The following is a 25,197-nucleotide window of genomic DNA, read 5'->3' as shown; positions in this document are numbered from 1 at the left end:
GGGGAGAACATGTTTGAAATCTCAGAGCCTCCCTATTACTAAATTTTCAAACGAGATGAGAATGGAACTTCCAATCTTTTGGTATCTACAGTCTATAAAGTAGAAGGAGCCTCTACCTCTCCAAAACATCCCTTGTGAAATTCCAAGGCTCTGTATTCACAGAGAATATCTCTGGAGAAAGCAATGAATTTCCTTGCCCTACCTAATCCATCTCAAAAATGCAGAGCACAGGTTGAGTGTTTAAAATTCCTTTCTGTACAAGATGTAGGTGCTTTGCTGGGATCATCCAGCCAGAAATTCAGTGTACATTTTTGTCTGTGAGGTACTGGTGACCACAAAGATTGAAGATCTGAAGCTCCTGCTCCTTCCAGGCATCCTGTGGATCCTCATATTCCAGAGGGAGTTGTTTTGCATTCCCTCCTGCTTTGGTGTGTCCCTTCTTTCTTGGCAGAGTTCAGTGGGAAGTCCTGTGTTTGACATTCAGGATGTCCCTGGCCCTGCTGTGGGGCTCACCTTTGGAAGAGATAATTCCTGACAGTGAGAAGTCTCATTGCAGCTGGAAAGGGAGCACGTGGGCAGTGTCAGTAATGCTGCATTGGCCACAGCCCTGCACAGCTGCTGCTGGCAAAACTCCTGCATTTTCCACGACCCTCATGCACAGGAATAACTTTTTGAGCACTGAGCTAAAAGCCAGCTGTACAAAGCAATCCCTTGCCTTGGCTGTGACAGGTAATTTGCCACTGCTGATAACAGTCATGGAGCCTGTGATAATATTTTTGATATAGGAGTTTTTACCACATAGTCTGGGGGTAGGTTAATGCAGCAGTGGGGAAGAAAAAGCCCAACCAAACCCCAAGCATTTTTCTTCTATCTGTGCTAGGAGAGCATTGGTGGCAAACTGAGGACCTGGCATTCCCCAGTGGATATTTGTACAGGAGGATGCCTCTTAAAATAGATCTTTGGGTCTTACCTGAAGCTGAGGGACAGCAGAGGATCAGCTCCAGTCTGCTTCCTGTGAGCAGGGACAGGACCCAGAGAAAGCTGGAGCTGGGCCAGGGCAGGTTTATGTTGGATTTTGGGAAAGGTTCTTCCCCCAGAGGGTGCTGGCACTGCCCAGGGAATGGGCACGGCCCCGAGGCTGCCAGAGCTCCAGGAGCTCCAGGGATGCCCAGGCTGGGATTGTTGGGTGTCTGTGCAGGGCCAGGGGCTGCACTGGGTGATCCCTGGGGGTCCCTTGCAGCTCAGGACATTCCATGAGCCTCCCACCTGTGTGCTGTGTGCCCACGAGCACTGTGAGCCCCAGAGTGGGGGCACTGCAGAGGTGCAGAACCAGCCTGGGAGCAGCAGCAGCTCTGGCTCAGAGCACAGGGGGCTCACAGGGCTCTGGGGCTGGGTGCAGGAGGTGCTCAAGGACAGAGAGGTGCAGGAAATGAGAAGTTCCCCTTCCTGTCCTGCTGGGACACCCCAAGGTATCCCTGCTGCCACTGCTTGTTGGTAAAGGCTGCAGTGCTGGGTGCTCTGCTGGACAACACCCCAGCTGCCAAAGAATCCCAGAAGGGTTTGGGGTGGACAGGACCTCAAAGCCCATCCAGTGCCACCCCTGCCATGGCAGGGACACCTCCCACTGTCCCAGGCTGCTCCCAGCCCTGTCCAGCCTGGCCTTGGGCACTGCCAGGGACCCAGGGGCAGCCCCAGCTTTTCTGTTCAGCCAGGCAGCAATGAGTATTCTTATTCTTAGCCACTCCTTGAACAAAAAAAATGGCAGAGTTCAACTGATAAATCATATTCCTACCTCTAAAAAGAGAAATACAACTCCTGTTTTAAATTCAATTCTTATAGTTGCTGCATTCTGGGGAAAAAAATAATGCTTTCATTTTGTAATAAGAGATCACAGATTCCAAATTATAGAATCATGTGTGTCAAAAAGGAAAGTTGAGCCAGCAAGGCCAAAGTGTGCCATTGTCCTTACAATTTATATTTACTGGCTCTACATTTAGAATAATCCTTCTCTTCCCTCAGGTCTAGCACAGACAATTTATCAATTGTACAAAAATGATAAAGGCAGCAATAAATAATAACAGTAATAATAATGCATAACAACTGTGCAAGTGATGAATTATAAAGCAGAGAGTGGAAAAGGGAATGAAAGCACAGCACAGAAGCCAGTTTGCAAGGCTGAGTACACAGGCTGAGCTATTTTTCTGGTGTTATGACAATGAGGAACATTTATGGGAGTTTGCAAACAGCTTAGAACACAAATCATTTTGTTTCAGGTTATATTTATTGGGCTTTGTTAAGGGGTTTTTAGTATCCATTAAAATGCAATGTTCAGAGGTTTATAGCTCAGCTGTTAAGGTCTTATCCCTAAGGATCAATTGTTTTGGGTTGTTTGGGGAATTATTATTACCATTATTATTTATACAATTCAGTTTAACTTATTTAGGCTACTGTGAAGACACAGAACTCAAAAGCTAAAGAGGTCTTGGTGGGGAAAGAAGAGAAAAGATGGATTTTTATTATTTATGTTTTGTTTCCAATATGATTTCTACATCTATTTTATCCTAGAAATCAGTGGAATCTCTCTCTGTGTGGGTTTCAGTAGCCATGTTGTGCTCAGAGTTGCTGCAGCCTGCACAAGAGAGCAACCCCTGAGCAGTGCTGCCTGTGCTGGATTGCTGCTGCTCTGTGCTCATTGCTCTAAGTGAAAATAAAAATAATTTTCAGTTGGAATGATATAATTTTCCAGAGGTCATGCACTTTAGTTGGTGGAAGATGAGATCTATACTGAAAATAGGCATGGTGTGTCTAGGGCCTGATCCAGGTCTTAATGCTTTTTTCTTCTTTTTTATTTCTTCTATTTACTGAGACCAACATTCTCTAAGAAAAATGCCTTATTTTCCTGCACACTTTATAAACACATACAGTGAAAGTAAGCAAATCCTAGGGAATGTACCATTTAATAGCCCAGAGAGATGAGAAGTAGAGGGTTGACAGCAGAAGGGGGTAAGTGACTTGCCTGAGGTGATCCTGATAGCCAGTGACAGAGGTGGATCTCCTGAGTCCTAGCCCAGGGCTATCTTTCCTCCATCATCTTGCTTTTCAACCCACAGTGCAGGATTTCTGGTGAGAGGTGAGTCAGATCCAAAGGGTATTGCTGGATCACTCCCAGTTAGGTGGATGTGGAGAGTTAAGGACCTGACACACAGGGAAAAGGGCAAATAACATATCTGATAGTTGTTCCATAAACAAGCATGGGAGCAATGAACTGTGCTCTTGAGAAAAAAAATAGAAATTCTTAAAATGCACCTATCTTGGCATTAATATAGTGACTGTTCTTATTGAAATCATTTTCTGTTGTACCCAGCTTCCTTTGAGGCAGTATTTCCCAGCTGTTTTTTGTTTAATTCTAAATATTCATGACATTAATTCTATTTAAGTCCTATGCTGTTATCTGAGACAAAATGTCAACATTTTATGACAAACTACTGTATCCATTGCTTAGAGTGTCCCTGAGGAACCTGTTTGATGTGGCTGACTATCAATCTCTGATAGAAAACCTGATTGACACCAATAAAAGCTTGGTAGTTCTCATTTCCCCATTATAAAATGATCCAAACAGCTCAATAGCCATCCGAGATCTTTAGAGTGTTTTTAGCCTGTGCATAATTCATCATCTCAATTATTGTGCTTTTTTAACTTCCAATTTTGGAAGATCAGACCTTCTCCATCAGATCAATAGAGCATCCAGTTGCTTTCTTAACCCTTTCCTTTCTTGCTGCAATCACACAGGACCCCAGGTTCCTTCTGGGCCCTGGAGAGGCATCTTTGCATCCTCTTTGCTTCCTGCCACAACCCTTTCCATGGGTTATTCTTTTTCACTTGGCTCTATGAAGTGTAAGCTCCAGACCATCCAAGATCTGTCATGCATGCAGAAGAAAACAAGTTGTTGCCTCCAACCTCTTGATTCTGTTCTCAAAGTTAACTCAACCCTCACTCAGCCGGTTGGGTTTTTTTCTCGTTTTAATTTCTATTTCTCGCAGCGGTGAAGAAAGGAAGAGAATCTCAGACCCCAGACTGTGAATATAATGCTGACAGTAAGAAAAAACATTTAAGAGGAATCTCTGTGAGATACTGAGGTCAAACTTTGGCCATCTGGCAGTTGGGAAGAGCCATGTGTGAAGGCACGCCAGGCACCTGCTGAAGGCAGAGCTGCAGCAGCAAAGCCTTCAAAGATTTGCTGGCTGCTCTCAGCCATCGCTTGGGTTTCATTTGTAGCTTCTCTTATCGAGCACAATTTCTAAATGAGGATGGTTGCTTCACTTTAAGGACGTACAAATGACTTGCCCTCACCTGTCAAGCATGATCCTTGTATTTTACCAGGCCCATTATGAACGCAATCTTTCTGTCGAAAATTTGCATACCTCCTTTCTTGAAAAGTAATGACAGCAATTTCTTTCCCTGCGCTCACTTTCTGAGTGTCTCATTTAACAGCACCTGGGAAACCGACAGGCGCAGAGATGAGAAGTGAAAGAGAGCAGTTGATTAAATCATCATCAAGTCGGGCCTCAGAAAGTCAATTCTGCTTCCCGTCTGCAATGATATCCTTTTATCTTAAAGTAATGAGCTATGGCACTTTTGCATCCGGTAATGCGATAAGTTCTATTAGCATGTTCCATTTGCTTCACAAGCAAGGGCAAGTCATTTCAGTAAGCTCATATCACTGCAATCAAAGCAATTGGCTTCACAGGCAGAGAAGAAAGAGGAAAGGCTCAGGGTGATTTTTATGGATCACAACACAGTGTAAAAAATAGATTCTTGTATTATTTTAACCCGTAACATGCTTTGCTTCTTGTCAATCAAGGTGTTTTTATTTCATTAGCCTGTAAGTACCTGGAAGACTCAAATTCCAAACAGGACTCATGAGCTAAGACCAGGAGTTCTAAAAAATAAGAATCTTTTCTTATACAGATAACACCCACTAATGCAGTATTAGGCACTGACTTCATTAACCACTGATTAGTTTAAACCTTTCCTATCGACTTAGTCCATCAGTACAAATGCACGTTTTTATTATTATTTACTATTATTTATTTTTTTTTGAACCTTGAAAAACTACTTGTGAGTTGAGAGGATGCTAAACATGACATTACAAACTGCAAATTGCCATCAGTTTGAGAGGCTGCTAAAAATAACATGACAGCTGCAAGTTGCCTGCAGCCAGCAAGGCAGGTAAGGAGGCAGCAAATGTGCATCCCAAGCCCCAGGGGAGAGCATGGAGGCATTTCTCCTTATGGAGCCCTCAGGAGCTGAGGCAGAGACTTCACCCTTCAGTTGCAACAGAGAATGAATCCCTGAGATCAGGATTCCTCTGTGTGTGTGTGGCTGGCAGTGCCTGCTGCCAGGTCTGGTGGGATTTGGGTGCCTGACTGGTGCTGGGCACTGTGCTGAGCTGTCACAGACATCTTTTATGGAAAATCCTTTCCTTAGGATTTTTTCTCCTAAGAAGCTGAGAGGCCTCAGGAACAAAATGTAACCAATGGTTATCTGCTGCTGTGGGATGCAACAGGTGCATCTGGGATTGGTCTCATGTGGTTGTTTCTAATTAATGGCCAATCACAGTCAGCTGGCTTGGACTGTCTGTGCAAGACACAAGCTTTTGTTATCATTTCTTCTTTTTCTATTCTTAGCTAGCCTTCAGATGAAATCCTTTCTTCTATTCTTTTAGTATGATTTTAATATAATATATATTATAAAATAATAAATCAGCCTTCTGAAACATGGAGTCAGATCTACATCTCTTCCCTCATCCTGGGACCCCTGTGAACACCATCACACTGAGCTGAGGAATACATGGCACTGTTATTTTCCATCTGGAAATTACATTTAATCCTCCCTGGCCCTGGTGGGAGCATCATCGTGCCCTGGGCTTGGGCAGGTGTGGGGTCACTGGGCAGTGACACCATGACAGCAGTGACACCATGACAGCAGTGACACCTGGGCAGTGCCACCGTGAGGAAGCTGCTGGATCTGTGGGATCTGGGCCACAGAAGGTGCAGTAACCTCCAGCCCCAGCTCCCTTTCCAAATAACAAAAGAAAATTCGTTTCTACCAGGGCTGGTTCCACGTGTCCCTGGGGTGACACGGAGCTGGGGCAGCCTGGCAGGACAGGGGGTGGCAGCCCCCAGCAGCTCCTGTGTCACCTCCCCAGCAGTGCCCAGCAGCCTCCCAGTGCCTCCCAGTGCCTCCCAGTGCCTCCCAGTGCCACAGCTCCCAGCCTGTCCCTGCAGGGGAAATCCCTGCAGATACAGGGGGCAACACAGCAGAACCAAAGCTCAGAACAGGACTTGTCTGCCAGGGGCTTCCTGGAGGGAAATTCCCCCCTTGGCTTTACAACAACTTCCCTGTGGCCTACCAGGAATATTTGGGCTTCCCACCAGGTGCCAAGGATAAATCCATGTCCTAGAGAAATGTAAGGTGGATCATCCTTATCCTGGACAGCAATATAATCCAGAGTTTTCATTCTAATACTCAACATGTCATTCTTTCTAATCAAACCATTGTTTTGCTGAAGGTAGAGCTAAAAGGAACTACTAATTGTGTCATTTTATAATATGAAACAATCATAAACATCCTGGGGAGGAGGAATTAAAAAGAATTGCAGCTGAAAAACATTCTAAGTTCTGAATATTTCTCTTGTAAGGGGCCCAAGATAACTTCAAATGTCCAAGACTGATATATTTCAGCTGAAGTGAAGTAGTTTGGATAAAATGGAATTCAGATTAAAGGTCAACATTGCAATCTTTTGTCCAGACTTCAGTAATTTGTGTAAAATGGGACTTCTTTGGTGAATAATCCATAATTTTAGCTTTTAACAAAGCAGACCTTAAACTTCTCAGACCATCTCTGTTTCAGAGCCATTCATTCCAGTGAATCACAGTGGATAATGGTGAGGAATTGCTAAGCAGACTGTGATGTTAACCAATTTGTGAGATGCTATATATATATAAATATAAATATATATATATATATAGATAGATAAGATTCCTTGGCAGGGAGCTCCATGCTGAATGCTTCTTGCAGCAAAGTCACAGATAGGAAGGAAAAAAGTGAAATTCTTGCTCTTAGTTTCTTTGTGGCTCTGCCGGTCTCCATTTCATCAATTAGAAAATTGCCCATTTATTCCCTGTCTGGGTCTCCTTTCATCTAGGAGATGTTTTTTTCTCCTTTTTTCTTGGAAGCAAAGGTCTAATTGTATAGCTAAAATACCATCTTTGCCCTTTCCAGGGCTGCCAGTTTGTCATTGGTGGAGAGATGGACAAGAATATTGTAAATGTCAGTGTGAACAGGCTGAGGTCTGGGTTTTCCCTCATTTTCTTCAGATTTCTTTTCAGCAGACAGATGAGTAGAATCACTTTGTTCAGAGCTGGCGTTGCAGCAGCTCTGACTCCTTTGGTGGCAATGATAAATGGCTCCAAGATATGAAATAGCTGTTCCAGCAAAGTCCATTGAGCAGAATAGAGAACAATGCCCTCCTCAATGTCATTGTACATGAGATATTCAATGATTGCCACTTTTTGCACAAGAATGTGTTCAATCAGCAAAGTACAGAGAAATCCATGGTGTTGCTTCAGCCTGAATGAGCTGGTGAGGGGGCTCAGACCTTTACCCAGCTTGATTTGGACCAGGCTCTCTCAAGTTATTAAAATGGGCTCAAATTAGAGCTGTCACCACATAGGGTGTCTGATTTTTGAAACGTGGCTTTGGGATCAGGCTCATTCCACGGGTGCTCTGGGAAATGTGCTGTGCATTTTAACTCTCTCCACCTGGGCCAGAGGGCTGGGGAGGTGCAGCTAATCTTTAACCTGATCTTCAGTTTCCCTTTTCTTCTAAAAAACACAGCAGCAATTATCCCTCAGCTGGGAATTGGAAAGTTCTTTTCCCACTTCCCACTGCAGGTCTGTGTGTGCAGACCCCAATATTGCAGGGAATGCATCTGCTGCAGCCCAGGCTGACTGCAGGGCTTCAGCAGGCTCAGGCTAGGGCAGAAAAAAGAACTTTCTGGTTTGTTGGTACGGAGATCTTTTGCCTTTATGTGTCTTCTTCCTCACCTGGGCTTGATTTTAGGGGTAATTATTTGAGTTTTGACTGCATCACATATATGAACATGCAAGTTTTTGGGTCACTGACTGTGATTAGCATTTCTGGAGCAGGGAGTTGCAGAAATACTGCAAAAGGAAGCTTGAACACTTGGCATGTGTGTGTGTGTCAGGTGATGTGATGGCTGGTGGCTTTGGTTATTTAAGGGATTGGAACAGTTTCAGTGATAACTATGGCCACTTTGTGCAAATCACAGTCAGTCTGCTCTCATTATTACCCCAATTATATGGAAATTAAGAGCACCCTTAGCATTTCCATATGTCCTGCAAGATTTTTATCAATGAAGATAATTTTAAGTGAGCTTTACTTGCATTGAATTTTGTTGGTACTGCCATAGGTCCTTTGGGAAAACCAGAGTCCCTTCTGGCCAGCAGAAGACTTGGAGAAGCACAAAATAGCCAATTTTCAGACTCTTCCACTGAGGAGCCTGTCAGGCTGTGGTCTGAGAAGCTCTCACAGCATTTGGGGCCACGTGCATGTGAAAATTTGGCCGTCCAGGGGGCTGTGGGTGCTCAGCAGCTCTGCCCATCTGGGCTTCACTTCGGTGCCCAGAATGAGCTGAGGGCTGGCCAGGGGGTGGTGTAGGGCAAATTAGGCAATTTGGCTCTGGGCTCATCTCAAGCCTGGCCTGGGGGGGCTGTAATCAGTCACAACTTGTGTTCAGAGTGGAGACAGTAAGTGCCTTGAGCCTGTGAATCAGAGCAAGAAGCCTCTGTTTGTTCAGGTGTAAAATGTGTCTGCAGCCTCCTTGTCCTGATTTGTCACATTATCACCCTCAGCTTCCAGTGAAGCTAGTGGCAGTTATCCAAAAATCAGGTCATGCTATCTCTGAATGATATTTTGGATTCCCGCTTATTTGCAGAATATTCCAAGGCAGCCTGTGCACAGAGCCATGGTTTCCTCAAAAAGACATGGGAGAGCACTGAAAAATGAGCTTTTTGTAATAGCCATGGAATACTGAAACACAGCCCAAAGCAGGGGCCAGTGCAAAGTATTTCCATTGCTTCAATTCCAAAACAGTCTGGTGCTCTGAGAACCACAAAGCACTTAAATCATTTTACTTCTTCCTGTGGCCCTGGGAGGTAGGGAAATGCTGGAGGAATTGAGGAATTGAGCGAGCAGTGCAGACTCCAGCCTTCAAATTGACCAGTAATTCTGAATAATCAGCTTCACGGCTGTCAGCTTCGGTTCCCAAAATTCCTTCTTCAGCTGTGGGGAGCAGTGAGGCTGCAGGAGATGGAAACACCTCGTGCTTCAGCAGCTCTGGGGAGAACTTGCATCCAGAAATGTAAATGAGCCGATCAGAGCACGGGTGGCTCTGTGTGAGCACAGTGCCTGGGCTGACCCTCAGCCATGGGGACAGGTGCACTTGCTCCAGCTCTGTTTCCAGCCTGAGTATCAAACATCTTTCCTCTCCCTTTTTGGCATTACCCCTGCACACAAACTGTCTGATGGTGGGAGTGCTGAATGTGCCAGTGCACAGTGTGTCCTGCACACACACACACACCCAGAGGTGCTGCACAGATACACAGCCCCAGAGCAGTGCTCAGAGCCCTCTCATCCTCTCCCTCCCTTTTTCCTCCCATCCAGCTGCTCCCCAGAACGCTGCATTGGCCCAGGACAGCAGTGCTGGCCATGGGATCTGCCCTGGTGCCCAACCCTGCGTGAGAGGGCAGAGCTGCCCCAGAGCCAGGCTGGCCAAAGGCAGGGAGCTGTTTGCATTTATTGCCTTTGCATAATTGATGAACTGGAGGGCTTTGACCATCATCCCTCTCTGCCAGAGGCTGGCACAGAGGGCTCTGGAGGCTGGAGCTGTAAATTGGATGGTGTGCTCCAGCAAAGTCCTGGGGTCAGTGTGGGAATTCAGGAGCAGGGATGGCAGTGTTTGCTCCCAGTGCCATGTGCAGCACAGACAGTGTTGGCAGGCACCCCAGCTGGCCCAGGCACAGAGCTGTCACTCCTGGGCACGCTGGGAGGGAGCAGGAGCAGCTTTAATGGGCTTGGCACAGCTCTCTTCCATCATGGGCACCAGTAGGGCTCGGTCCTTCGCCATATGCTGAGCTCTGGAGACAAGGTGCTGCTGGGTACTGCAGTAATTATTTGATGTGGAATTAAGCAGACCTTGAAATTAGAACTGGACTGTGGGAGAGCAGGAGGTATGGAGTTTAACACTTTGCTGGAAATGGCCTCCCACTGACAGCTCTCTGCAGATTCACTCGGGTGTGGGGAGCTCTTCTCTTGGCAAATTCAGATGTCAGGGCTGGCAAGTTCTCTCCTCCCCAGGCACCTCCACGCTGAAGGGAACACAAAAACCCTGAGCTTTTCCAAGCTTATGAGTCAGTAAAAACTACAGCAGAGATTCTTTAAATCAGACCAAACCTGGGCTAAGGGAGAGGCTGCAGAGTGCTCTGAGCACAGCTGGGTCACAGGACACTGCTCCTGTGCCTGGCCCCAGGACTGGTGGCACCTTGAAACCCTCTGAACCCTGCTGCTCCAAGGGAACTGCCCTGCTTAGACATCCCTTTTGCCCCCTTTATTCTCACTTTTGCATTCAGTCTGATCTAGACTTGGAGTTTGCCTGGAGGGTGGGCAGAGACACAAACAAAGGAGCAATGCCCCGTTGCTCCTTGGTTTCAAACACATAGGAGGTGTGATAATGGACCCTGGGGAGCTCCTGGTGAGGGAGCTCCTGGCTCTGACCGTCCAGGGGGAGAAGGTGACAGAGTCCAAAAGCTGAATTTTTCCAATAGCTGTGAAGCAGAAATAGTAAATGGAAAATCTGTGTGACATTCATGCTTGTGACATGCTCTGTGGCTCTTGGGGATGTCCTGTGCAGGGCCAGGAGCTGGACTGGATGATCCTCGTGGGTCCCTTCCAGCTCAGGAGGTTCTCTGATTCTGTGCCCTGATTTTCATGGATTACAATCCATGAGCAAGTTTGCTTTTTGTGTAAATGCAGGGCCTTGCTCACCTTCATACCAAAATCTCAGGCAGTCCTGATGAAGCCAAAATGCATTGTATTTAGGGGGTAAGGTAGGAGTATTTTATATCAGTGCCATGCTGTCCTAGGAATGCTTTCCTTTTGTCAGTTAAGAGGAGTCTTCGTTAATTCAAACATTGTGTGAGGTTTTCAAAATTAAAGCTAAAATTGCCCCCTGTCTTCATGTTTCTTCTCATTTGTTTGTTACCAGAGTAAATACTCTGGTATTAAATAGGTGCAACTAGTGCTATATAAATCACTTCAGTTATTAAATAAATTTCACTTCCTTTTCTATTTGAAATCAGCTGCAAGAAGATTGTAATTTTATCTCATCTTTCCTTCATTTAAAATAAGTTTAAAAATACCTAGAAATAGTTCTTAGCTGTAATTTGTTAGTACATAGCTCAGTGATGTAGGGAAGGCACCTTTTCACCCCCTGTACTGATGAAGACAAGGGAAAAGCCAGTGAAACAGAAAAGTTATAATTAAACAACAGACAGAAGATGAGTTGATTTGTGCAAATCAAGTATGTGTATTTGTGGGAGTATTTGGCTCTGTCTGTTCACATCCCACTGTATAGTTAACCTTTGGAATTCACAAAATATAACTAATTTCAAAGCAATTTGGTTGTCTTACAAAAATACTCAAAGATGATATAAACACATAAAGATATAAATACATAAAGATATGAGTACATACAGATATAAATACATAAAGATATAAGTACATAAAGAGCTTAACTGAGTGCTCTAAGAGCCTGACAGTCTGCTGCTCCTTGGGTAGGAAAGCCTGGGTCTCCTGTTTGGTGATGTTTTCCTTGGAAATGTTTGCCATGAGATCTGCATGGCTCAGTCTTGAGTGATGCAGAACCTCCAGCTGTAGATAGAAACAAAACAAAGCCACAGAAGGAGCTGCAGGTACCCAGAATTCAAACCTGTGGGTTCCAGGGTTCCCACAGTCCTGTTTCCAACACAGCTTTTGTACTTCCAGCAAATCCAAATGTGGTTTGGGTTTTGATGCTTGTCTTTCAGAAATATTGGAGGTCTAGTTCTGCTCTATTCCTACAATAGTAAAACTTATTTAAGAACTGAGCAATGGCACTGGATAAATATCAAGACTCTCTAGAGTTACCAGTCAGCATTTTGTAAAATTGTGATGCTGGGCTACTCCCAGAGAACCTGGGGGAGGCAGTGGCTGTGGCACATTCCTGCTTCCCTGTGATTTCTGGAATCTTCACTTCAGCAGCCAAAAGCAAAGGCACAGGGTGACCTTTCCTTGTGTTCCTGGAGCCTTGCAAAGGCTCCTCTGAGTGCTGGGCACACCTGAGCATCTCCAAGGAGCCCCTGCAGCTGCTGGACTGCAGGCAGCATGAGGAGCACTGCTCCTCAAAGAAAACACACCAGCCCAGCCCTCTGAGACTGATTTTGTTCTTCCCTGATCCAGTTTGGGGGTCTGAACGTGCCCCTGCACCATCAGCTCCTGTGCCCCTGAGCAGAACTGGCAGAGGGTTTGCAAATGGCTTTGGTGTGTGCAGGGCAGGTTTTCATCATTCAAACACAGAAATGCATCCTCTGCAACAGCACTGGGGGGAATTTCCTCTCACACAGTAATGAACTTGTTCCTAAAGGTGCCAGCTGTGATGCCCAATATTTGTGAATGTATCACCCATCTTGTTCACAGAAATATTTATCTTCTTTTTGCTGTAGCAAGCTTCTCTTACCTGTGCTTTTTCTCTTTTTGTGTTTCAGTGTGACAGCGACAGTGATCAAGAAGAAAAGGTAAGAAAGAAAATCAGTATGAGAGCAAAACTAATTTATTGGATTCCCTTATTCCTATTAATCTATTACTTATTCAAAGTTTCTTCTTGGACTAATCTAAAGCATCTCTATACAAAGAAAATTTCTGTCTCTAATTTAATTTTGGAATAGACCTCCAAGGAAAGAGAATTCTAATGAATATTTTGGAGGACACACAGTTCATCTTGAAGCATATTGATGCCATGGTCTGTGTGGGTTGTTTATGAACACCAGTCTCACCACCAACCCTTTCCATGGCTGCACTTCCCCTTGGAAGTTGTAGCAGCAACTGAGTCTGTTGGTAACCCTCACATTTGCACTTCTTAACAGTTATTTAATCACTGTTAGTGCCTGTTGTGCTTCTCTGCAGGCAAGGGCCTGAAAACTCCAACTGAAGTGTTATGGTTGATATATCTGTTTTTTAGAAATAACATTTGGAAACTGTACATTAAGTCAAGTAACAGAACTTGCTGAGCACTATCTCCATGATTTTGGGTTTCTAAGTGGGAAAGGGGAAAAAATGAATGCTGAAAGAGTCAAGCAATGGTCTCTGATGCTGCCTGTGTTTTAGAAGACTAAATTACATAGTAATTAAGAACTGGTATCCATAATGATGAATATTTTTAGCCATTATTTTGTGTTGTGAACAGACTAACCTTCTTTATTTGGAAAAACTGAAATAATTATCACAGAAAAACTGGTCTAATTTCTTTATTTCCAGGTTGGATTTTGTGATTTTTATTTGTATGTTGAGCCTTAAGGGATGTTTTGATAATGTAATCACTTTTGCCTCCTCTTTCTCAGGATAAACTGGGGAATGGAATTCAGGGGAGGGTAAAATAATGTCAGAAAATATTGTTCCTATAATGATGTTGAACAGGTTAGAGTTTCATGGGTGGTTCTGTTAACCAGCTCCAAGGCAGGCCAAGAAGAGGAGAGTTGACCAGGCTGGTGTGCAGCTCACCCACCAGCCAAGTGCAAATGTGCTGCAAAATCCAGAGGGAAACAATGAGTAGAAAAATCACCTTCCATGAATTTAATCAGTTTTCTACAGGGTTTCTGTAACAGGAAGGAAATTTTCAAACCATTCTGTATATAACTTCCAAAGCTTTGCCCTTCAGCTCTTTTCCCAAGTCAAGGATTTTTTCCTCATGTTTCTTAATAATTTGCTAACTATGTTAAAGAACTGCTGTTTACTTTGAAATGCAATGATTCTCCTTGCATAAGGGAACTAATCACTGGAGTTAATCAGTGTGACAACAGAAAGGGGAGGTTTTGTTGGGTTTTTGCACAGAATATTAACCTGCACTTTTCAATATGAATTTTTAATGCATTACCATTACATTCCATCCTGTGAAGTGATTATTCATTTTCAGGATGTTCCTTATGCAGAGGAAGATGATAAACTGAATTTCAGCTTCTGTGTTTATGGCACCCAGAACTAAAAGTGTAATTTCCTGTCACTGCAGCATTTATGGAGCTGAACCTCTGCCTGTTTCACTCATTTTTTTTCCCTTGCAGCCCTCCTGTATAAAAAGGCAGAGGCAGCTTTTAGGGATGGAGGGGAGATGCTGGTTCAGGATGAGCAATGCAGAGACTCAATCCTGTACCTCACATAGAATACCCCAGTACTTGTGTGGGCAGGATTTAGAATCCAGATGTGTATTCTATCTCTGTGATCAATATTTTCTCTTTCCCATAATGAAATGAGATTAATGAGATTTGCAGGCCCAAATATCCCTAAAAATTTAGTGCTTTTCAAATGTGTCAGAACCAGAGCCATCTTTGAGCTCCACAGCTCAGGCCCAGTTCTGAGGAATGACTGCTCACCCTGGCATATTTATTCAGGCTGTGCTGGCAGCCCAGGCAAAGATCTAAAGGCCTTGTTCTGCTGTTAATTTGAATTCAGCATATGTAGCCTGTTATAAAATGCGAGACATCATCATTTGAGCAGGTCAAGCATATTCAGATGAAGACAAATGGTGCTTATTTGATTTTCTTAAAATCAGGAAATGAAAAAAGTGCTCTCTGGAGAAATCATGTTCTGCCTGACTTAGATGATAGAGCAAGGCATGTACCCCAGATAAGAACAGGCACTGGTGGCTGGGTTTTATCTCTGAAGGACGGTGGGGACTGTCAGCTCGCTGACATGTGCATTATCCATGTCATTTTAAACAAAGTGACCTGCAGGAAAGTGCACTCTGCCGTGACGTGATAATGGGCTGCTGGATGACAGGTAAAGTACACACTATAAAGGAGGCTGTGCGTTATTCCTTTATTTAACTGACAAGTAGAAACTTCTTTTCTTCAGACAGGCAGGATCTTTTAGATCTCTTTCAATAGGACCCAGAAGATTTTTGAATTCCTGCTTTAAATAAAATAACATTTTTAGGACAAAAAGTCTGTGAGCACACTGCAGTGGGAGAAGGGAGGATGGTGGATCCTGTCCAAGGGAGCATTTCATCAGTGGTGCCCAATATGCCCAGTTTTCAATAAGAGCCAGGAGAGCTGGGGGTGCTCAGCAGGATTAGAGGTTTGAAGATCCTTTACCCAAATGCCTTATATCATGATGATATTGGCCCCCAGCCGTGGAGCTGTTCTGGCAGTGAATTGACAAATTGCTCTTGGTGGGACCTCACTCAGTGTGTTCTGAGCTGTGCCCCTCCCAGCAGACACAGCTTGGCCTGAAATGTTTGTGGGAAGAGGAGATCTGCTTTCCTTTAGGACTATCTCTTGCAGATTTTGATACCTTGTTGTGTACAGAATGCAGGGTTAACTGCTGCACAGCAATTCTGTACTCACTCTTCAGATGATGCAAAGGAAGCACTTTTGCTTCATTTAGGATTTTTGAGGGCAAACCCCCACTGATCCTCCATAGGAGATCCACGAGAGGTAGAAATAATGCATAGAGGTACACATTTCTGCTAGGATAAATCAAACCTGGAGTCCAGGAAGAATCCAGAGCCATTGAATGAAACAAGGCAGATCAGTGTCAGGAAAGGTGTGTGACAGATGGAGGGGCTGAAGGGTGAGCTGGTGGAAGGATGGGCCCCTGAGAGCAGCAGAATGAAGGCAGGAGCAGGAGCTGGGAGCCTGAGGAGCAGCTGGATGGAGAGGGGTGGCAGTGGCAAAGGCACTGCCTCAGCCTGGTCCTTCTCCCTCACCTGGATCCGTGCCTGTCTGGCTGATATCACAGCTGATATCTGGTCTCTGCTGGTGATGGCTGTGCCTCCAATCCAGCCTTTAACTGGGAGCCACTTTCTGTCTGTGCCTGCCCTCAAAGGAGAAGTTTCTGCAGAGGTTTCTCCTGAAGAAGAAACAAGGATATTTAATTGAAACAATGATGCAGCCCCTGCTTAGCGGTGCTGTAGCTAAGGCTGTGTCAGCATCTCAATTTTAAATGACATATTTTGGGTGGATAATTTGTCTATTTATATAGATTCATGCTCCTTCACTTCAATTTGACACACAGGACTGGACTGGAGCACTCAAAGTAGACATTTCACCCTCCTGTTGCTGAAAAGTCTGAAGAGGTAGCAGGCATGTCTGTGGAGGGAGAGTATATTTGGAAGACTTGCATCAGAATGAGAAGCACTAATTCTTAGAGAGATGTCATTTTCCATCCTGGGATCCTTTCAGCAAATGCCACTGGGATTTCTTACTGAATGAGAAAAAAGTCTGGATCCCAGGGGAGCTCCGATTTTCTCCATTAAAAAGTCTGTCAGTCTTACTCTTTAAGCAGGTCTCCAGAGCTGATAACCTAAAATTAGGGCAAGCTATTGCACAGCTGACAAATTTAAGTGCAACTGTATTAGCTTTTGATATCTCGATACAATCTTATAAATTATACCCATGGTAATTAATACAATATTAAAAACATAAGTGCAAACACAAAGTTTGTCTTCTAGAAATCAAAGGAAATCTTGTTTGGAAAAGACATACAGAGAGCTCTGATAGGAAAGTCAGGTGCTAAAGATGAGGTAAGAAATGAGCTCCTGTTTCATTCTCCATCCCTACCATCTCCTCTCACCTCTCTGTTTAATTTTAAAATTAAAGGCTCCATCTGAGGCACTTCAGTAATTTTTCACTTCTTAAGAAAATGCTTCATTGATCAGGGAAGCTGCTTTGCAGTGCACACAGAGCTGGGCTGCTTCTGGCTAGAGTTGTACTTTGATGGGATGTGCAGCCTAAAAAAGCCATCCCCATTGGTGCCTTAGTGCTGTGTTTATCTCAGGAGCACCCCAGCAGTTTATGAATGCCCCTGGAACAAGGTCTGCAGGGCCCAGCAGTGTCTGGCTGCTCCTGGCTGCAGCCCAGGTGTCCCTGCTGAACTGGGCTCAGCTTTGGTGCCCCTGGTGCAGGATGGGGAGGGAGGACAGAGCCAAACCAGTGCCTGAATGTGCCTGGGGCTGGCATCTGTTCACAAGGAGAGGGTACCAAAGGGAGGGATTGGCATTAGGATGAGTGGGTGTTGTGCTTGCCAAGGAGCCTGTGCTGGTGGGACTGTGTGGCTTCATTATTGTTCTCTTTGAAAGAAAATTTTCTTCTTTGAAGAGAAAAGTACTGTGCTGTTAAAAGCACTAAGAGAGCTGAAGAGTGATGTTTCTTGAATCAGATTATTTTTAATGATAATGCTGATACATCTGATTGCTTTAAATCAGGTACAAAGAATGCCATGGCAAGTTATGGCATGGGAAATACCATAACTTGGTATTTCCCATGCCACAGCAGAGTGTATGGTATTTCCCAGTATGGTATGGGAAATACAATAAATGACTCTGCTATGCTCAGGTAAAATGGATGGGGATGGCTATTCTGCACCAAAGCATTCACACCTGCATCCTCTGTATGTTTCTGCAGCACTTTTGCCCAATTATTTTGTGTGTGGGCTTTGGAGAGACATTTTGGAGCAGCATTTTGGCAGATGTGTGTCTCCCAGTTTACTGCACAGGCTGCATTTCAGTGTTTGGTGGTTAAACAACCACACAAACAAGTGTTTATGTGTTAGTGTGTGTTTGTAGTTCTTCCCAACTTTGCAAACTTGACTGATTTAGATGGTAATAAATGCTCTGATAAACCAAAGAGGAACTTGGGAAGGGCCTGCTGGAACCATCTCAGTGCACAGCTCTGGATAAATGCAGAGTTTGCTGGTCATGAACTTCAGGAGCTGTTTCCTCCTGCCCTGCAGAGCTGGAATGTCTCTGCTGAAAGCACAGAGCATCCTGCTCAGCTGGGCAGAGCTGCTCCCTGTCCTCCTCACCCCAAGGCACGGGTAGGACTCAGCAAATTGTCCTTTCCAGGGGAGCAGGAAGAACCCAGAACAGCCCCCACCACTAGCTGTGCTGGAAAATAGAATGCCAGGGTGGGCAGCTGCTTTGCACAGAGCTGTGTTCTCTCCATTCTGCAAAAGCTTTGTCATAAATGGATTAAATGGTGGTGAAATTGCTTTATGCCATCTTATTTACAAATGTGATATATATTACATTTTTAGACAGGTGCAACCCACTCTCATGGGAGCAGTTGCATCAGTCTGGGATTTTTTTAGTAGGGTGCTTGGAAACAAAACTGTATTTGGGCTATTTTTCCTCGCCTCTGGGAGGAATGAGGGAAGGAAGAGTTTGGTAGCACTTCAAGGGGAAAACATCCCCGTGGATGGTGCCAGGGCTGTGGCACAGAGACAGCTGGGAACCAGCTACAATTATACCACCCCAGCCCTGCAGTGCTACAGTAATATCCCTACTCTTCTTATGGTTTAAAACTCGGCTAGGGTTTCCCTTTGGTGTTTATGCACTGCTGGAGTATAAATAATAAATTACAATTTTCCTAGTCTGAAAAACTTTAGTCATAAAGGGAACTCTGAGCATTTATTGAGCTATTGAAAGAAGGGCCTGCCATCAGAGTTGGGGTTTTTTTTCATCCTGTTCCTCACACTTCTCAACCATAAGTGCAGGAGAAATGCACTACCCAACTCCCCCAGTTCAGAAGGGAGAAGCTAGGTGAAGGTTTAATTCAGGAAAATGTGAGTCCAGACACAGAAGTGAAATTAAGTGTTAACAAAAAACATCACCACAAAGCTTCACACACTGAGATTGTAAATCTCTTCCTATTGTAGTTACTCAAGTCTCTTATTTTATGTAGTGTCACATTTAACTTATTCTCCAGCTATCACAGAATTTCAGGTATTGGAGGAACTGAACTCTTAATAAAACTGTAACAATAATAAAAAAAAAAAAAAACCAGACAGGCCTTCATCAACCCCTAGTGAGAAACTATCATTTATAGGAAGATTGATTATTATATCATATAAAATTGACGATTTATATAGTTTATATAGGAAGATTGGGGGTGGTTTTTAGATAAAACTTCAAAATGTAAAGTGTATCAACTCCAGCCTAGTAAGGAGAAGAAAGAAATTGGTGTGTGGCCTTAGGTTGTGTGAGAGATTGATGTTTCTCCCAGTCAGCAGGACCACTGGGGGTTCCTGTGGGTTGGGAGGCCCTGAGGTTCCTGAAGGCTCAATCTGGGCTTTATCTGGGAGCTCTTGGGGGGCTGGTGGGGGGATCCTTGGCCTGCCCAGATCAGATCTCTGGGTTCTGGGGCACAGGTTGGGCTGGCACACGAGGGCTGAGGAGCTGCCAGGCCATTCAGCCCCTCTGTGCTCCAGGAAGGGCAAAGCATTGCTCACAGGAGGGAGCTGCAAACTCCTCGGATGGTGGCTACCAACCACCACGTCTGGCAAACGAGGGGAAACAGTGGCTGAGAACCCAATTTCAATCAATTACTTCAGGCCGTGGGATACTGCTGTCTTACTGTTTGGCATATATTTATTTTGGCTAAGGGTAGGATTAGAGCCACCATTCCTCAGTATTATTCCAAAAACTATTTCTGCAAAGCTGGGATGTTTCCCACAAGGGCGATTTACCCTGCATATTTGTACAGGTGTTGTCTTTTTAACTCTGCAAAACGCAGCACCTTCACCTTGCCCCAGGGGTGAAAGATCACCCAGGCTCTCCCTGCTAGCCAGGCTCCGGCAATCGGGAACTATTCCTTACTGTTTAAGGCCCATTAGGAGGGAAGATAAGGCTCCTTTTTATTCATTTGCCGTGCCACACAGAGGGCCCCCGCGGTTAGAGTGGCAATAAAGCGAGCCCAGCGTGTTTGCTGTGAAGGATGCGGTGTTTGCAGCTGGGCTCGCTCCGGGCCGGTCCCGTCCTTGGTCACTTTGTCACCGGCACAGGGACCCTGGGCACTCCTGCCTCTCCCCTCCCCAAGCCCCGCTCCCCTTCCCTTTTTCTTTTTCTTTTTTTTTTTTTTTTTTTTTTTGGTACCCATTTCGTATAGAAAATTTGTATTTACTTTGGGAGTGTAATTTGTTCCTCCTGGATAATGTGACCCTTAGCGGAGCTGGATCATGGGTTAGTTGAAGTGATATTTTCCGCTAATGGTAGTCGTACATCATTGCTGTCAGCTCGGGTTAGGAGGCAAGCACATTACAGCTCCATTTTACCTCTGCAGGCATCTGGGATTATTTGCCATAACTGAGTATGACATGACCACACTACAGAGTGCATTAAAATTTTACTAGCTGCTCAGGCAAGTTCCTTGGCTCCAGCCTGCCTGCAGGCAGCCGCGGTGACGGATACCTCGGAGCCCCTGACTTGCTGCACCAAGGATACTCAATGTCAACGGCCCAAGCAGGTTTTGCTCTCCCCAGGGCCCGAGCCCAGCTCCTGGCAGTGAGTAAACAATGCAGAGCTGGGGCAGGGCAGGGCAGGTTGGCACAGGTGCCCCTCCGAGGGTCCCTGATGCACTGGAAGCCCCGGCACTGTCACATCAGTGTCTTGAGACACTGCTCAGCCACCAGGGCTTACAAAGTGTCACTTGCAGGCTGTCTCGTGGGGATAAAAATAAAATCCTTGTATGAAGATTCAAACTGATAGCAAAAAGCATCCAGGGCTGTGGAATGGTACGTTTAAATGTGTAACAGGCATGGAGCATGGTGCATAACCAGTATGGAACATGCAAATGCAGCAAATGCTGATGTTATGAGTGCATGCTCATGTTGCACTCGATTTTCTGCTCTGTGCATATGTGCAGAGTCATATTTACATCTGTAGCAGCACACACCTGTGCCCAGTATTTTAATTTTTTATCATTTTTATATAAGCAATCACTAGATTCAAACAGGACTTTAGAATACCAGCCATAGCTTATGTGTATGTGCATTATTTTGCAGCATGTGTTTTCATGTATACAGATGCCTGCTATGAAAATCATAGACATTGCTTTCATTGAACATATCTGTTTATATAGATGTACATTATTTGCAATGTGTCTGTTTGAATATATTGACATTCCAAATTAGAGGTATAGCTATACAGACAAATGTGTGCTGAGGAAACCTGGGGGAGAGGTTAAATTGAACATAGTAGTGGTTTTAAATGCTTCTTGAAAAAGCATAATATATACCCCATGATAATTTTATTTCAGCCTCCTGGTGGTTTTATAAATGTCTACAACACACGTCTGTGCTGCCCACAAGCTCTCCTCCCTACAGCAGCACTAATATCTATAATAATTTCAGGCAAAAGGTACATAGTTATAGAGGGTGTTTCTGCAAGGTAAGCAGGGATTCTGTGTGTTTGAAATCCTCCAAGCTGGTCTCTCTGTCCTCATTCTGTTGTTCTGTGAATTAGCAGATGGAGGAAGAATGGAAAATCCCCAGTTTTGTTTGTTGAGCTTTTTTGTTTTCTCTTTTGAAGTGTTTAATTGCATTTCTATTCACTGTGAGAGGAGAAGAGGGATGGGGTGGGCAGCTCTTGGGCTTGTTGGGGGAAGATTGTCTGGGCTCACAGAGTCATGGAATGGTTTGTGTTGGAAGGGACCTTAAAGATCATCCCATTCCAACTCCAGAGTGCCCTGAATCCCCACCTTTCCCTGTTCAACTCTGCCATTCCATGTGCACTCCACTTTTTCTGGAGTGTCCAAGGCCAGGTTGGACAGGGCTTGGAGCACCCTGGGATAGTGGAAGTTTTCCCTGCCCGTGGCATGGGGGGAATGGGATGGGCTTTAAGGTCACTTCCAGCCCAAACCACTCTGTTTCTGTGATCCAGAGCCAAGTTTCAGGATGTGATACTGATTTGCAGGTTTTTTGGTATAACACATTCTTGGCAATAAATATTCCCATCCTAATTGCAACACTCGGAGCCAAACTTTATTATATGCCCAAGAGTTTTACCTGTGCCTGGATTGTTGGATTTGATTCTCAGTAGGAGAGGAGAGAAGAAGAGATTAAAGATTAAAGCTGGTGATGTGCTCAGTGCTGTACAAGAAACAGAAGAGACACTTTCAGACATCTCTAAGGATAACATGCAAATTCCTAAAGCCTTCCCAGCAGCTTAGATCACAGTAAGAAAGACATTCCAAATGATAGATAGTTTTGCTTGTTCACTTTATAGTGTTACATCTTCTTTTTTATGTGTAGCAAAACTTTTATCAAAGTGGCTCCATGAAGGAAGTACGTGGGAATGCCAGGCAAGATTTCACTTTCAGGTGCCACTGGCACAGAGTGAGTGAAATCACAGAGTGGTTTTCTGATCTTGCACGTAGCAAGTTGTGATTTCAAACTCAGGGAAGATGTGTGTCTGTGTCTGCACACAGTGCATGTGCCCACATGCTCTCTCTGTCCTGAAAGATGAGAATTTTAAACTTAATTTAGAATGTTTGAGCTGATCTCTGAGTAGGCTGAGAAGTTTTGTCTGTTATTTCACACAAGTCTGTACACAATCCACACAAAAGTAAGATGAGATGTCCTGAAAGGAAATCTGTGTCCTGAAAGGTGCAATTCTTGTGGTCAGCACAGCCCCACGGAGCTGCTGTTGGATTGATGTGAGCTGTGGAGCTGTGCTGCTGGTATTGATGAGTGGGCACGTGTGATCTGTGTGTGTGGAGACAGACAGAAATTCAGTCTGTGGATCTTGGAGTCTGGCCATGGCCAAACATATCTAGGTTATACAAAGTGTTCTTTAAGGATTATATGTTATTCAAGCATAATATTCATATACACTTTATGCTCTTGAATAACATCTGTTTTTCATTACAAATCAGGTTTTATAATCATGTATGAGGCATGTTCCCCATTCCTGAATGTCTGTTCTCACTTTTCCTTGAAAAAGAAAAGGCTTGGGATTGAGAGCTGAGAAGGTGAGACATTTCTTTGGAAGTTTCTTTAGAAAGAGAAGAAAAAAAAATACATATAGAACAAAGTTATGGCAGTTATTTAATGGTTTTAATAGTCTTGGAGGCCACAACACATGTAACCATCTCAGGTTTCTCACAAACATATCCAAGGACAGGCTGAAAACAAGGAGACAGGAAATTAAATGCATGCACTGATGAATTGAGAAGGATTCCAGCAAGGACCGTGCTGGTTCTCTAAATACTTCTCTCCACGTGGCTCAGGGAGGGCACTGTGGACCTGGAAGTGGTATAACACAGCTACCATGTCTCTTGGATTCCACAAATTCCCCAAGCAGGGCAGAAGTGAGGAGAATAACACGTGGTTTGAATTAGAGTTGGGCCTGCAGGTACAGCAGAGCAAAGATCATTCTGGGCTTTCATCTTCCCCTTAATCCAGGGCAGGTTTGGCAAAACCTCTCCTTCCCTCCTCCCTTGGGGCATTGCCAGCCAAGGAAAGCCCTTGTCCCAAAGCCTCTGTTGCTCTGTCACCCTCCTGTGAGCCCCTGGGTTCTTTGTTGGCAGGAGATGAGATGGCAGAGATGTTCTGAGTTAGGGAGTGCAAGTTTCTAGAAACCAAACCCTGACCCTGGCTGCTCTTGGTGGGGAGCTCCATGAATGTGCTGGAAGCATCTCAGAAAGCACCACACAGAAGGAAAACAGGAAAAGCTCCAAACAAGGTTATCTGACAACGGGCAGGCTCTGCCAGGCTCCCAGTGTGGGCACACTCTGATGTGGCTACTGGTCTGCACACTGGGAGCTACTGGGGAGCTGGGAGCGTGGGAGAATCGGTTTAAGGTGAACCTGACGCGCTTTCCTTTGGAAATGAGGGTCAGCCTGTGGGCACTGACTCCTGCAGGCCTTTTTGTGACCTCTGTGAAAAGTCTGGAATCACTTGCAGGCATTAAAAGATGCCTGGTTTGTCATTTTCTTTTAGTAGGAAACACCAAGAAGACCTTTTTGTCTTTAAAATTGCCTGGGCTTTGTAAATTCATGCTGATCTCTCTCCTGAAAATGCACCACTGAATTTCTGGGCTTTGCAGGCTGCCTCAACATCCTATCTCAGCTGACTCTGGACAGGCAGACAATATTAAACAAGGTTGTTCATTCATAACAAAAGCATCCTAATTGAGTTACATTATTACATTAACTGTAGCAATCAGATTGAACCAAATCACTGAGCGATAATGTCATTTGCCAGGGTATCATTTGTAGGAACCAGTTGTCCTGTAAGATGCAATAACTCACTTAATCCTGTGGAGTTTATGGTGACTTATGTATCATACCAAATTCCTTACTTTCAGGGAAAAACTGAGCAGTTAATGCATGGCTGTGAATGTGCAAGTGATGAATTTATAGAGAAACATTTAGCAGATCCTAGACAAACTGAAGAATGAGTGATAGTCTATAATAATCTCAGAGAAAGGGGCTGTTCTAGGAACGGGTAAGACATGAAACATTTTCAAACTGTGAACTTCTGCCAACACATGGGTGGTTCAGTTTGTTTCAGGGGCTGATAGATGGCTGCTTTATTGGCTCTGAGCTGCCCATGGAGCACAAATCCTCAGCCAGAGACAGGGAAGGAGGATAGAGGTGAATTTTGGACTCTGCATGCCAAATGTTTGCAAGCAACCTCATTTAGAAAACTTGGTTTCTGATGGCATTTTTATGTGCTGCCAGGACACTGCTGGGGATTGCTGTTAATGCACTTGGGGATTTTTTCATTGTTTGGTTCTGTAAAATCATGAGGAGAGGAGAGGAGAGGAGAGGAGAGGAGAGGAGAGGAGAGGAGAGGAGAGGAGAGGAGAGGAGAGGAGAGGAGAGGAGAGGAGAGGAGAGGAGAGGAGAGGAGAGGAGAGGAGAGGAGAGGAGAGGAGAGGAGAGGAGAGGAGAGGAGAGGAGAGGAGAGGAGAGGAGAGGAGAGGAGAGGAGAGGAGAGGAGAGGAGAGGTGTCAGACAGTTCAGAACAGAGGGATGGGATTTGGGACAGGCCAGGGTCAGCCCCCCTGAGGTCCCCAAGGGGGGCACA

At 44.8% G+C, this 25,197-nt stretch overlaps 1 protein-coding gene across 7 annotated transcripts in view; it reads left to right on the top strand.

Moving 5' to 3' along the window:
• Positions 1-25,197, top strand: part of AUTS2 (activator of transcription and developmental regulator AUTS2) — a 795,423-nt gene that overhangs the window by 541,368 nt on the left and 228,858 nt on the right. For all 7 annotated transcript variants that reach the window (XM_054516995.1, XM_054516994.1, XM_054516997.1 and 4 more), the window contains one exon: positions 12,885-12,914. In XM_054516995.1, the coding sequence (XP_054372970.1) occupies positions 12,885-12,914 (30 nt within the window). The remainder of the gene's footprint in view (positions 1-12,884; positions 12,915-25,197) is intronic.

This window comes from Molothrus ater, chromosome 21, assembly GCF_012460135.2.
Source record: "Molothrus ater isolate BHLD 08-10-18 breed brown headed cowbird chromosome 21, BPBGC_Mater_1.1, whole genome shotgun sequence".
In the NCBI taxonomy this organism is placed as follows: Eukaryota; Metazoa; Chordata; class Aves; order Passeriformes; family Icteridae; genus Molothrus; species Molothrus ater.
Note: the sequence above shows the minus strand (reverse complement) of the source record. Positions and strands in the feature narration are given on the sequence as shown.